General features: G+C 46.9%; 1 protein-coding gene across 11 annotated transcripts in view; it reads right to left on the bottom strand.

The window, feature by feature from the left end:
* Window positions 1-12,130, bottom strand: part of LOC139057669 (DENN domain-containing protein 2D-like) — a 614,144-nt gene that overhangs the window by 491,058 nt on the left and 110,956 nt on the right. For all 11 annotated transcript variants that reach the window (XM_070536315.1, XM_070536318.1, XM_070536317.1 and 8 more), the window contains exon 3: window positions 1,329-1,422. In XM_070536315.1, the coding sequence (XP_070392416.1) occupies window positions 1,329-1,422 (94 nt within the window). The remainder of the gene's footprint in view (window positions 1-1,328; window positions 1,423-12,130) is intronic.

A 12,130-nucleotide genomic window follows, 5' to 3' on the forward strand; every position in this document is an offset into this window, starting at 1 on the left:
GGTGTGGATCAGAAAGCAAACAGGTATAGCCGATATTCTAATTGACATTAAGAGAAAGAAATGGAGCTGGGCCAGTCACGTAATGCGTAACCATTAGGGTTGCATAATAGGTGCCAAGAGAAGGGAAGCGCAGTCGAGGACAGCAGAAGACTAGGTAGGATAATGAAATTAAAAGATTCGCAGGTGCTAGCTGGAATCGGGTGGCACAGGACAGGGGTAATTGGAGATGACAGGGAGAAGCCTTCAGCCTGCAGAGGACATAAAATAGGCTAATGATGATGAAGTGTATTGAATTGAGCAGAAAGGTCTTTTGACACAACGTTTTTAGTTTGCATTTAATTCAGCCGTGAAAGTGGAAAATATTGTGGCAAGCAATAGGACGCTCGCACCGCCACTTTCAAATATTTTTTTGGCTTGCTGGAACGCTTTTCGGGAATAAAATTTTCAGTTCCATGCAGCTTGAATATTCCTACATGACATATTAAAAAATAACACACAAAACAAAAATGTCAAGTGGACATACAAGTTCGATCTTTGGTGGAATCAGTCTAAATGGATTCAACTATACTTGTTTCTAAATAAAACGTTTTAATGTCAGCACCCTCTGTTTCTTTAGGGCAACCTGGTTATATTGATGGAATTTTCTTGGCACTTGAATATTTTTGCAAGTGGCTCGATTGTTTCCTGTTGAAACACTAGGCACAAAGGCACAGTCTGCCCAACATTTTGATGTATGGCAGAGACCCAATGCTGCCACTGGACACGGTCCACAGTCACCGAGAACGAGACAAAAGTTCAGCTACTGTGCATTGGAGTTCAGTAATGTGGAAAGTTGGGCTAGTTGGTGGTTAATCATCATACCTTGCTGGTGAAGCAGCGCACTGACACGGACACAGTGAAGACTCAGTGTCCGTGTCACAGTGAAGTGTCATCTTTTCGTGTGTGTCTTCACTGTGTCCGTGTCAGTGCACTGCTTCCCCAGCAAGGTATGATGTGCATTGGAGTGCTAACAGCTGCAAAGGGCTTGCAGTTCACAACAGGAATGTCTCCTCGGCTATGGTAGGGGAGACAGCAGGGAAGGAACGTCATCTGCGGATGCTAGTCGAGGCAAAAGCAGACAGTAAAGCTCACCCCCTGGCAACAGCAGAGCAACGTATCAAATTTAAAAAATTTTCCCTAGCAAAGAACTAATTTGAAAAACTTGTGTGATAAAATGGCGCCGCTTAAGAATTTCCAGGGTACAATTGAGATTTCTGGATGGGCACAAAAGGAATGATGCAAAGGGAGCAAGAACTACTCTCAAAACCACAAGCACACCAGTAACTTACCCTGTTGTGTCTCGCCATCAGCACCGTCCCGCCTGTGCTTCTGGGACAACTGCTGCCGGGCCAGTGTGAAGGACTGCCGGATGGCATCTCTGATCTGCAAATCATCCAGACACATGTGATGGGAGAGTGGCACCCAGGCAGCTCTTTACAAACCCCTACAGACCAAACATCCATTGAGGGCAAATAACATGCATGCATGCATGCATGTCAGGGACTCACCTTGAACACCACGTCAGTTTCAACTACCAAGTTTCAATGACAAGAGTTGTTTTATGCACTTCTTTGGATGAGTGTTGTACACAACCTCTAGGTACATGTTATGATCCCACCTTTGATCCTACTAGGCAATTCCTACTACTAACTAAAGCCTTGTTACTGATTAGATACTCCCTTTGAGAAGTTTTGTAAGTACACTCAAACCTCATTATAATGAAGTTGAAGGGGAAGCTGAAATCACTTCGCTATATTTATTAATGTTATTTACTGCAATATATGCCCAATGGGGTGGACAATTGTAAACACGAAAATAAGAAGATGGCTCTGCGGCCCATGGAATTGCTACACAACCACGTGTGAAATGAAATTTCAATAAAACAACACAAGAATGTTCAGAATGTGCAACACACAACTTAGCACCTGATGACAAAGGCTTTAGAGAGCTGCCTACTGTTCCATTGTGATGGTCTTTTGCGTCGACTTTCCATCTGGCTCATCACGGTCCAGCAGCATGTGGCACACAACCCAGCACTCTGCTGTGTGATCGAGGAGGCAAGCAAACTTTGCCACACTGGCTTGGCTCGGCCGGCTCCGAGATTGCATCAATGCCAATGCGTTCTCGGAGGCCACACCCAGCTACCAGCCTACGCGGCGTTGCCGCAGGGAGAAATGAATACACGGCCTGGGCAAGGTATAAGTATGCGTGGTGGCGAAGCTCTCAAAAAAGCCCATACATCCTGCATTACCGGCTTATGGAGGCATGGAAACGCCATCTACATTTCATGCTGCCCACTAACAGCCATGTCCTCTGCTATAGAGGACTCCCAGACATGAAGTTATAAGGTCTGGGGTTCTCTTCTCCGTACTCCTGGGAAAAAGGAACGAAAACACAGTAGTGCAAACAATCACAAGGGCATTTATTGCACCTTTCATAGATCAATGCCTGCTAGCCGAGTTGCTATCCACAAAACATGCAGATGGCGCGCGACAAATCTAGAAGTCCGACTTACCATGACCTGATAGCGAGCGAATATGTTCGCCCCGTGCTGGATCCCAACGCCTGGTCCTTCGCGCGTACAGTCACGCGAACGGTGGCGCGTTTGAAGGCAGCCACGCGAGACGGTCTCGCAGAAGCATGGGTCGGTGCGCACACAGGACGTCCACGCCGTTCCCCGACCCGCCAGGAAAGCGCCAGCACCTTGTCTCCCGGCGCCCAAGCAGCCCCCCCTGTTGGCGGCGTTAGCAGCGCAACACTCGCGCCATCTCTCGCACTGCGCCCCAACCACATTGACCGCCGCGGGCATCACGCAGGCCACGTGGCGAAGCCGCACTACAGGAGGCGCGCTATGCGGGAAAAACATCAGGGGACGCGTGAGAGTCGCGCATCCCCAGAAAGGGGCAGGATTCCTAATAAATAAGGACATAGCAGGCAACATTTAACGAAGTCCACAGCATTAATCAGAGGGTAGCAGTAGTCGTAATCAAACTGAATAAGAGGTATAGATTAAAGGTAGTACAAGCCTACGCTCCAACATCCAGTCACGATGACGAAGTAGATCAGTTTTATGAAGATGTTGAATTAGCAATGAGAAAAGTGCAAACTCAGTATACAGTAGTACTGGGCGACTTCAAGTCGAAAGTGCGGAAAAAGCATGCTGGTAAACAAGCAATTGGCAACTACTGTGTCGGCTCTAGAAACAATAGAGGAGAGATGTTGGTAGAATTCGTGGGAAGGAATAAGCTATGAATAATGAACACCTTCTTCAGAAAGCATCACAACAAAAAATGGATCTGGAAAAGCCCTTATGGCCTAAACAAGGAATGAAATCGATTTCATACTTTTTGCCAATCCCAGCATAGTGCAGGATGTAGAAGTGTTAGGCAGGGCAAAAGCAAGTGATCACAGGTTAGTGAGATCTAGGATTAACTTGAATTTGAAGACAGAAAGAGTAAAATTGGTCAAGACAAAACAGGCCAACCTAGACGCAGTAAGTATAAAAGCGGACCAATTTGGGCTGGTACTTGCAAATATGCAGCCTTAGAACGGCTAGATGTAGATGACATAGATGTAATGAGTGAAACTGTAACTAGGCTGGGCTTTAGAAGCTGCACTTGAAGTGGGAGGCAATGCACCAAGGCAACCAGTAGGTAAGCTCTCCCAAGCAAAGAAGGACCTAATAAAGAAACGACAAAGAATGAAACGGTTGAACTTGAGAGATCGGGTAGAATTCGCGGAATTGTCAAAACTAATCAACAAGGAGGAAATAAAGGATATTCGAAACTATAACGTAACAAAGACTGAGGAAGCAGTAATAAATGGACGCAGCATGAAATCAGTGAGAAGAAAACTTGCCATAGGACAAGCCAAGATGTATGCACTGAAAGATAAGCAGGGCAATATCATCAACAATTTTGAAGATATAGTAAAAGCAGCAGAAGACTTCTATACTGACCTGTACAATACCTGGAGCAGCCAGGACCGCTCCTTTGAAATTAGTAAGGAGGAGGTTACAGAGCCTCCTTCTATAACTTGCAGTGAAGTTAGAAGGGCCTTAAAAGACATGAAACAAGGAAAGGCAGCAGAAGGCGAAAATGGAATAACAGTCAATTTATTCAAAGATGGAGGACACACCATGCTAGAAAAGCTTGTGGCTCTCGAGACAAAGTGTCTATCGACTTCGAAGGTCCCCGAGAACTGCAAGAATGCAAACATTATCATCATCATCATCAGCAGCAGCAGCCTGGTTACGCCACTGCAGGGCAAAGGCCTCTCTCATACTTCTCCACATACCCCGGTCATGTACTAATTGTGGCCATGTTGTCCCTGCAAACCTCTTAATCTCATCCGCTCACCTAACTTTCTGCTGCCCTCTGCTACACTTCCCTTCCCTTGGGATCCAGTCCGTAACCCTTAATGACCATCGGTTATCTTCCCTCCTCATTACATGTCCTGCCCATGCCCATTTCTTTTTCTTGATTTCAACTAAGATGTCATTAACTCGCATTTGTTCCTTCACCCAATCTGCTCTTTTCTTATCCCTTAACGTGACACCTATCATTCTTTCCATAGCTCGTTGCGTCGTCCTCAATTTAGGTAGAACCCTTTTTGTAAGCCTCCAGGTTTCTGCCCCTAGGCGAGTATTGGTAAGACACAGCTGTTATACACTTTTCTCTTGAGGGATAATGGCAACCTGCAGTTCATGATCTGAGAATGCCTGCCAAACGCACCCCAGCCTATTCTTATTCTTCTCATTATTTCAGTCTCATGATCCAGATCTGCGGTCATTACCTGTCCTAAGTGGGTGTATTCCCTCACCACTTCCAGTGCCTCGCTACCTATCGTAAACTGCTGTTCTCTTCCGAGACTGTTAAACATTACTTAAGTTTTCTGCAGATTAATTTTTAGACCCACCCTTCTGCTTTGCCTCTCCAGGTCAGTGAGCATGCATTGCAATTGGTCCCCCGAGTTACTAAGCAAAGCAATATCATCAGCGAATCGCAAGTTACTAAGGTATTCTCCATTAACTCTTTTCCCCAATTCTTCCCAATCCAGGTGTCTGAATACCTCCTGTAAACACACTGGCATTGCATAGGAGAGATCGTATTTCCCTGCCTGACACCTTTCTTTATTGAAACAAAAACAAAGACGTTAAAGAATTGAAAAATTATAGGCCCATTAGCTTACCCCCAGTATTGTATCAAATATTCCTGAAGATAACTTCCAATAGAATAAGGGCAACACTTGTCTTCAGTCAACAAAGGGAACAGGCTGGCTTCAAGAAGGGTGTGGCGAAACACGACGGCGATGACAACAGTGACTACCTGTGTGGTGCGTCATGGACAAAAGAGAGTAAGAGGTGGTGGTGGCAGGGAAAGAAAAGAAAAAGAGGAGGTGGAAGACGCGAGCACGAACGCAGGGATGAGAAGACTGGTTCGACACAGTGTTCGAGCGGCCGGGGTTCAAAAGGGCTACCCAGCTGAATCGCTGGGCAGCCTCCTGATCGTTCACTCTCCTGCGGATGTCAGTGTCCAGTGCGGCTACGACCTGCCTGCAACTGTTCCTGGCCAGTACTGTGCCTGGTTGACTTGATCTATTGCCGTTCCTGAACGTTCGGGTCACCACCACCGCTCACCCAGCACTTCAGCAAGTCCATGCGCTACGTCCTGCTCAGCAACCAAATCGTCTGCCACGGGTGCGACTTGCTGATGACAACGAGGATGTGAGCATGAGCATGGACTTGTAGCGTGGGCACAGCCTCAATGTGCAACATGTATTTTAGTCAATTTGTGATGTGCACATCATTTTATTTGTATACTGTATGTTATAGTACTTAATCATAATATATGTTATTTACCAACCTAAACGTCCACAGCGCCATCCTTCACCACACCGCACGTAAACAAACGTCACGGTCCGCTATCTTTACACTACATTTCTGGCCTCCGCGTGGCAGGACAAAACTCTCCTTAACACCTTTTGAGAGTCTCACTTTCTCTTTGTGCAGCGGTTGAAGATGGATGCCAAAAAGGTGACAGGCCTTGGTAAAGAGTTGGGACTGACAGGAAAGGCACTCCAGCAGTGGATAGAAAAGGAGCATGAGAGACAAAGTGAGACATTTGTGCTAGAGTGTGAAGCTGCTAAGGATGATCATGACAGAGTTAGAGCGGCAAGCCGGAGAACGCCAGTTGCTTGAGTTACGGCTACGCAAGCAAGAATCGCTACAACCTAGTAAAGCAGACATCGCTGAACTAAGTGATCGCTGCGCAAGCAGTCAAGGTTTTCGGAGTTCGCACAAGCTAATACCAGCTTTCAATGAACCCCGGGATGAGCTTGACGCTATATTCAAAGGTTCGAGCAAGTAATCACTGACCAATGATGGTTTCGTGACAGGTGGGGTCTATTCCTGAGTTTGTGCCTCACAGGGGAGGCGCTCATGGTTGTCAGATGCATGTCCACTGAATTTGCGATTTACTTTGCAAAGTTGAAGTCGACATTGCTTTAGAGGTTCAGGTATACCGAAGAGGGTTACCGAATCAAGTTCCGATAGGCCAAACCCAATAATGGCGAAACAGGGTGTCAATTTGCAGGCAGTCTGCTTGGTTATTTTGACTATTATGAAAAGCTAGCCAAAACCTAAAGGACATGTGACGCCTTGAAAGACAGGGTCATCTCGGAACAATTTTTGTGTCGATGAGACCACAAGCTTGGGGTATTTTTGAAGGAGCGAGGTTGTAAAGATTTGGGCAGTTTGACCGCAACAGCAGATCATTATCTCGAAGCCCAAGGCTTGACACATCAGGCTAGAGGCAGAGAAGAGAACACGTATGTGAAGAGTGGGGCGGCGCCAAAAGAGCCAACAAGCCCTGAAGGAAAGCCCCATTGTTTCATATGCAATAAACGTGGCCAGAAGCCACCTCATTGTTGGTTTGGAGCCACAGGAAGTCGATACGTGAGCAATGTGAAAGGGAAGAAGCCACAGAGCTTTCCCTAAAACACAAAGGCCTGCAACAGGGCTTTGTGTTCCAGTTATGAACGTGTCCAAACAACACAAGAAAGCACTCTGCACGAACAGTGCCGAATTGCAAGAGACACTCAAGACACCAGATGTGACAACATTGCTTCGACTGCGGAAAGCCCCGTCAGTCCGAAACGTTGAACAGAACTGGAAACAGCACCAGGCTATCTGGAAGGTCAACCTGTGACCGTTCTCAGAGATTCAGGTTGCGATACTGTCATCGTAAAACGCACATTTGTTCCATTCAAGAAGCTTACTGAGAAAATGCAGGCTGTTTATTTATTAGACAGTTCCGCTCAGTACCTTCCAGAAGCAGAAGTTGATATTGACTGCCAGTTCTTCAATGGTACGGTACTTGTCCTATGCATGGAGTGGCCACTGTATGATGTTGCGTTGGGCAATACCAATGCTTTCTGCCCCTCTGTTGAGTTGCCTGGAAGTGAAGCCGTACTAAAGGCTGAAGAACATACAGATGGCCGTTTACAATGCAAGGACAACACCAATCCTGTTTGCAACGATGATGTGGCGACTGTATCACGATACGGTGGTAAAGAATCACCAAAGCTGTCAGCAGTCATGCCAAGCCCACTAAAAGGTGGTCTCGAAAGATTGGTGGCAATGCAAAAGGTCGATTGAAGCCTCAGTGGTTGCTTTGTGGACGTGGGCAAGACTAAAACGACATGATTGACCGCGGCCACATTCGATATCGTCAGTGAACTTCTCTACCGGCGTTACAAGTCCGCGACACAGAGAGAAGTGGAACAGCTGGTTGTTCCGAAGGAACTTCGCCTTTGAGCATCTGTCCTGAAGATTGCGCACGAAGGCATACTTTCCGCTCACCAAGGGTCAAAGAGGATGGCGGAAAGGGTTTTGGAAGAATTCTACTGGCCTGGTGTTCAAGCGGAAGTCACGCGGTTTGTGAAGTCTTGCAACATTCGTTAGAGGACCGTTCCAAAACATCTTGTAGGACATGTACCACTTAGAAACATGCCGATCATCAATACTCCATTCTAGGATGTCGCTATCGATATCACTGGACCCCTGTCACGCACATCTGCCAGTGGTAACCAATATGTCCTAACTATGGTGGACTTCGCAACCCGTTACCCAGACGCGGTTGCGTTTCCAAGCATCGCCACTGAATTGCCGAGGCATTGCTTGAGATGTTTTCCAGGGTTGAAATTCCATGACAAACAGTAAGCGACCGAGATACACAATTCACCTCACAACTCATGAAAGAGTTAAGGGGAGACACAGGTCTTCTGGCCCAAACAATCTAAAAAAAAATCGACCCTTCGTAACAATTTCTTTCGCAATCTAGACGTCCTAGAGAAACTATTGCTGCAATAATAACGCATTCTGATAAGTACTTATTTTGTTATTGCGCTCTCAAGTCAGCTTCATCACCGCTTTCGCTTTTAGTGGGAAAAAGGCACCAAGTCTGACTACTATGAAGTTACTATGGAATACTCGCGCGGCATTGGCGCCTTTGTACCACGTGAGGCAAATCCTGATCTCTGATTGGACGATCGGGAGTTTCGTTTCTCCGACAATGCAAGACGCCACGTTAGATGTGGTTTGGATGCAGTCTAGTGCACCGTAGCAACGCAACAATGGCTGGCGGTCTATGGAAGTTCGCGACGGCTCATGCTTTCGGGAAAAAATGCAAGCGACGTTCTCGGATACCCCAAGTGGCGTCGGATGAATCGGCAGTGACGGCGACCAGCACAGCGACATGCGCCAGCGAGCAAACGGCGGCTGTTGCGATGCCTGCGGCCAGCAACACGTCAAGGGCAATGTGCGTCGACACGTTTCTCATCACAGAATCTGAACAAGTGGTAATTGAACGTCGCGCGGAGGAGGAATGACAGAAGCTGTCTTCGTTATCACCTACCCGCCGAAAGCAGTCACTTATCGGAGATTCCCCAGAAGCAGCGGTGAGCGGGACCGCATTTACGATTCTAAAAGCCTCTAAATCGCCTGCTTCGGTGCGCGAAATGCGAATTCTGCTGTGGTCCTTTGAACGTCTTAAAGGGCGACTGGGAATATGGACTGGCTGTGAAACTAGCGGTGGATTGTGCCATTTGCGGCGACATAAGCACCGGATGGAGCTCACCAAGAACAGGTGGGAATACAGGCTGAAAAAGACCAGCACCGGCTAGTGGCGTCTGACAAGAAGCACGCCAGAGCAGAAAAGTTCATGCGTGCCATGAAGAGGCGCATGAAAGAGAGCAATGGTGATTATGTGCCTGGTGGCGTCTAATGCAAGGTGTACTTGAATTTCTTGCTTTAATTGCTAAGAATAAATCTAGATCATGTTCTGGAACTTCGTTTTGCGTTTTCTCAAAAGCTGCGTTTCTCCTATGACACTTGCTGTTGCCCACAGTATCTTTAGATCTAATAGTCCGATTTCAATTATTCTTGTTGCATTGAAAAGCTTCTACACACAATAATACTAATAAAACATGATATCCCTTATGCTGGAATTTTGAGCTTCATAACCTGTGGGGAGCACACGCGCCCATCTTCCCCCGCGCCGTCGAGTCGAGAGCCGGCATAGACATGGGAGAGGTGCCCTACACCCTCTCCCGATTCTCCCTCGCTCTCGCAACGCGCGCGCCCTTCTTCCCCGACTTGCAGGCGGGTAGCTGACGGGTGAGGAGGACATTCTCCTTGCCCAGGTAAAAAGGTACAAAACAGCGCGACAGGGAGAGACCCGCTCTCTCTGAGGCTGGACCCTTAACTTGCCGGACTGGAGTACCTGCCGCAACCCGTGAGTGACCACGTTGCCTGACTATGCCGGGCAACGAGGCCAGCCTATTTACTACCATTACCGAGAGGACGTCCCTCTGCGAGTGTTCGCTATTGCTAATAGCAATAAACGTTATTACCGTTGACACCGCTGGTTGCCTTATTCGTTCGAACCCGGCGTAGCCGCGATTTCCACGCTACGTGTTGGGAGTACCACGAAGCGACTGCGTGGGGCTAGATCCGGAGCTCGCCTTCAGCACTAGCCACACGCAGAGTGGAACCCCCACAAACCACATGGCAATAACATTTATAACAGCTAAAATTACAGTGATGGTCAGTCTAATTGTGATCTCTGATTGTTCTAGAATGTGTACATATTGTCACGTGGTCGTGACGTCAAAGAACGCAGTAGCAATACTGTGAAAGGCAAAACTAGCTTTTAGTGGGCGAACCTGTGCCCACAAAACAGGCTACACTTAAAGCACAACGAGAGCGGCGAACACAGTCGGCAATCGTTGAAAATCTGATCAACGGGTCAAGCGCATCGGCTTTTATACATCAATCGTCGAATGTTGCAGACTAATCGCTGGGACCCGCGTGCCTTCCACAAAGTTCTACATCATTCACGTCGCGCACACATGCAATCAGATTACACAAGTTTCGGTCACAGACAGTGGATGGAACCATCAATAACATTCCAGAAACTTCCCACACATGCAAGCACGTCCTGCGCTGTGCAATAACATTTGTTAGGTGGTGAAACGTGTCGCCCGATAAAGACAAGTACACGTGTCAGTATGAACTTTTCTCTGATGTTCAATGGTAAAATTGTTTAAAAGTTGGGCAAACTGATTTTCAGAAGGTATTGATTATCTCAAAAACGACTTAAAATGAGAAAAAATAGATTGCATATATGCTTCTAGCAGGCTAAAGTATACCTTGCCTGAAAATTTCATTTGTATATGACAAAAACTTAAAAAAATAAATCAAACACCAGTGTCTCCCCTTAAGCCGGCTGCTGTCTTTCAAACAGTTACTGACTACGCATAACCATCCAATGGCGAATAGTCGAGTCGAACGCTTCAACAAAACATTGACGCAAATGATCCGGAGGATGTGTCAAGAAAGCCTGAAAAATTGGGACCGGCACTTAGCCCCACTGTTATTTGCATACAGGGAAGTCCCACAGACAAGCATGGGTTTCTTGCCCTTTGATCTGCTCTATGGTCGCAACGTGCGAGTACCAATGGCAGTCCTCAAGGAGCTATGGTCGGGAAGCCAACTGCATGACGACACAAAAGACGTATGGCTACATTGTGGAGCTGCATGAGCAGCTACACCAAACATGCAAACTTGCCCATGAAGTGCTTCGAAGATTGAAGGTGACCCAGAAGCAATATTGGCACATGTACTTGTCTTCATCAGGTGACACGTTTCACCACCTAACAAATGTTATCACAACGCAGGACGCGCTTGCATGTGTGGGAAGTTTCTGGAATGTTATCGATGGTTCCATCCCCTGTCGGTGACCGAACCTTGTGTAATCTGATTGCATGTGTGCGCGACACGAATAATGTAGAACTTTGTGGAATACGCGCGAGTCCCAGCAATCAGTCTGGAACATTCGTCAATTGATGTATAAAAGCCAATGCGCTTGACCCGTTGATCAGATTTTTGACGATCACCGACTGTGTTCGCCGCTCTCGTTGTGCTTTAAGTGTAGCCTGTTTTTGAGGGCACAAGTTCGCCCAATAAAACGCTAGTTTCGTCTTTCTCAGTTTGGCTGCTTTCTTCACAGTCACTACCATGTGACAATATTATGACCGGAAGGCAAAGGTTCGACACCTTACCGTAGGAGACAGTGTTACTTCTGCTGCCATCTGACAGCAACAAATTAATACTGACCTGGAAGGGACCTTTCACTATTATTCACAAGCAGGCACGTACCAAGGATTGTTCTTTTTAGGGGGGGGCAACCCAAGGTAACTTTTCTATGCAAATGGGGGGGGGGGGGAGGGTACCTTTACTAGTACAAATGTTAATAATGCCCGTCATTCACCATAAAAACTCATAAACCCACAAAAAAGAAACGAAATAAAGTGTATCTCACAGGCACGCCTGTAAAATAACCTCTCCTTTACTAGGCAAACATCAAATGGACTCGCGCAGGAAAGAAGTGCAGGAAGAACATTGCAAAGAATAATTAAAACAGCAAAAGTGTAAAATAAAAATTTCTCTGGTAGCATACAACTTTAAAGAAACAGCAGTTGACAACCAAGGCACACGGCCCCCGCGGGGTTGTGTTACTCCACCAGCCAA

This window comes from Dermacentor albipictus, chromosome 3, assembly GCF_038994185.2.
Source record: "Dermacentor albipictus isolate Rhodes 1998 colony chromosome 3, USDA_Dalb.pri_finalv2, whole genome shotgun sequence".
Classification (NCBI taxonomy): domain Eukaryota; kingdom Metazoa; phylum Arthropoda; class Arachnida; order Ixodida; family Ixodidae; genus Dermacentor; species Dermacentor albipictus.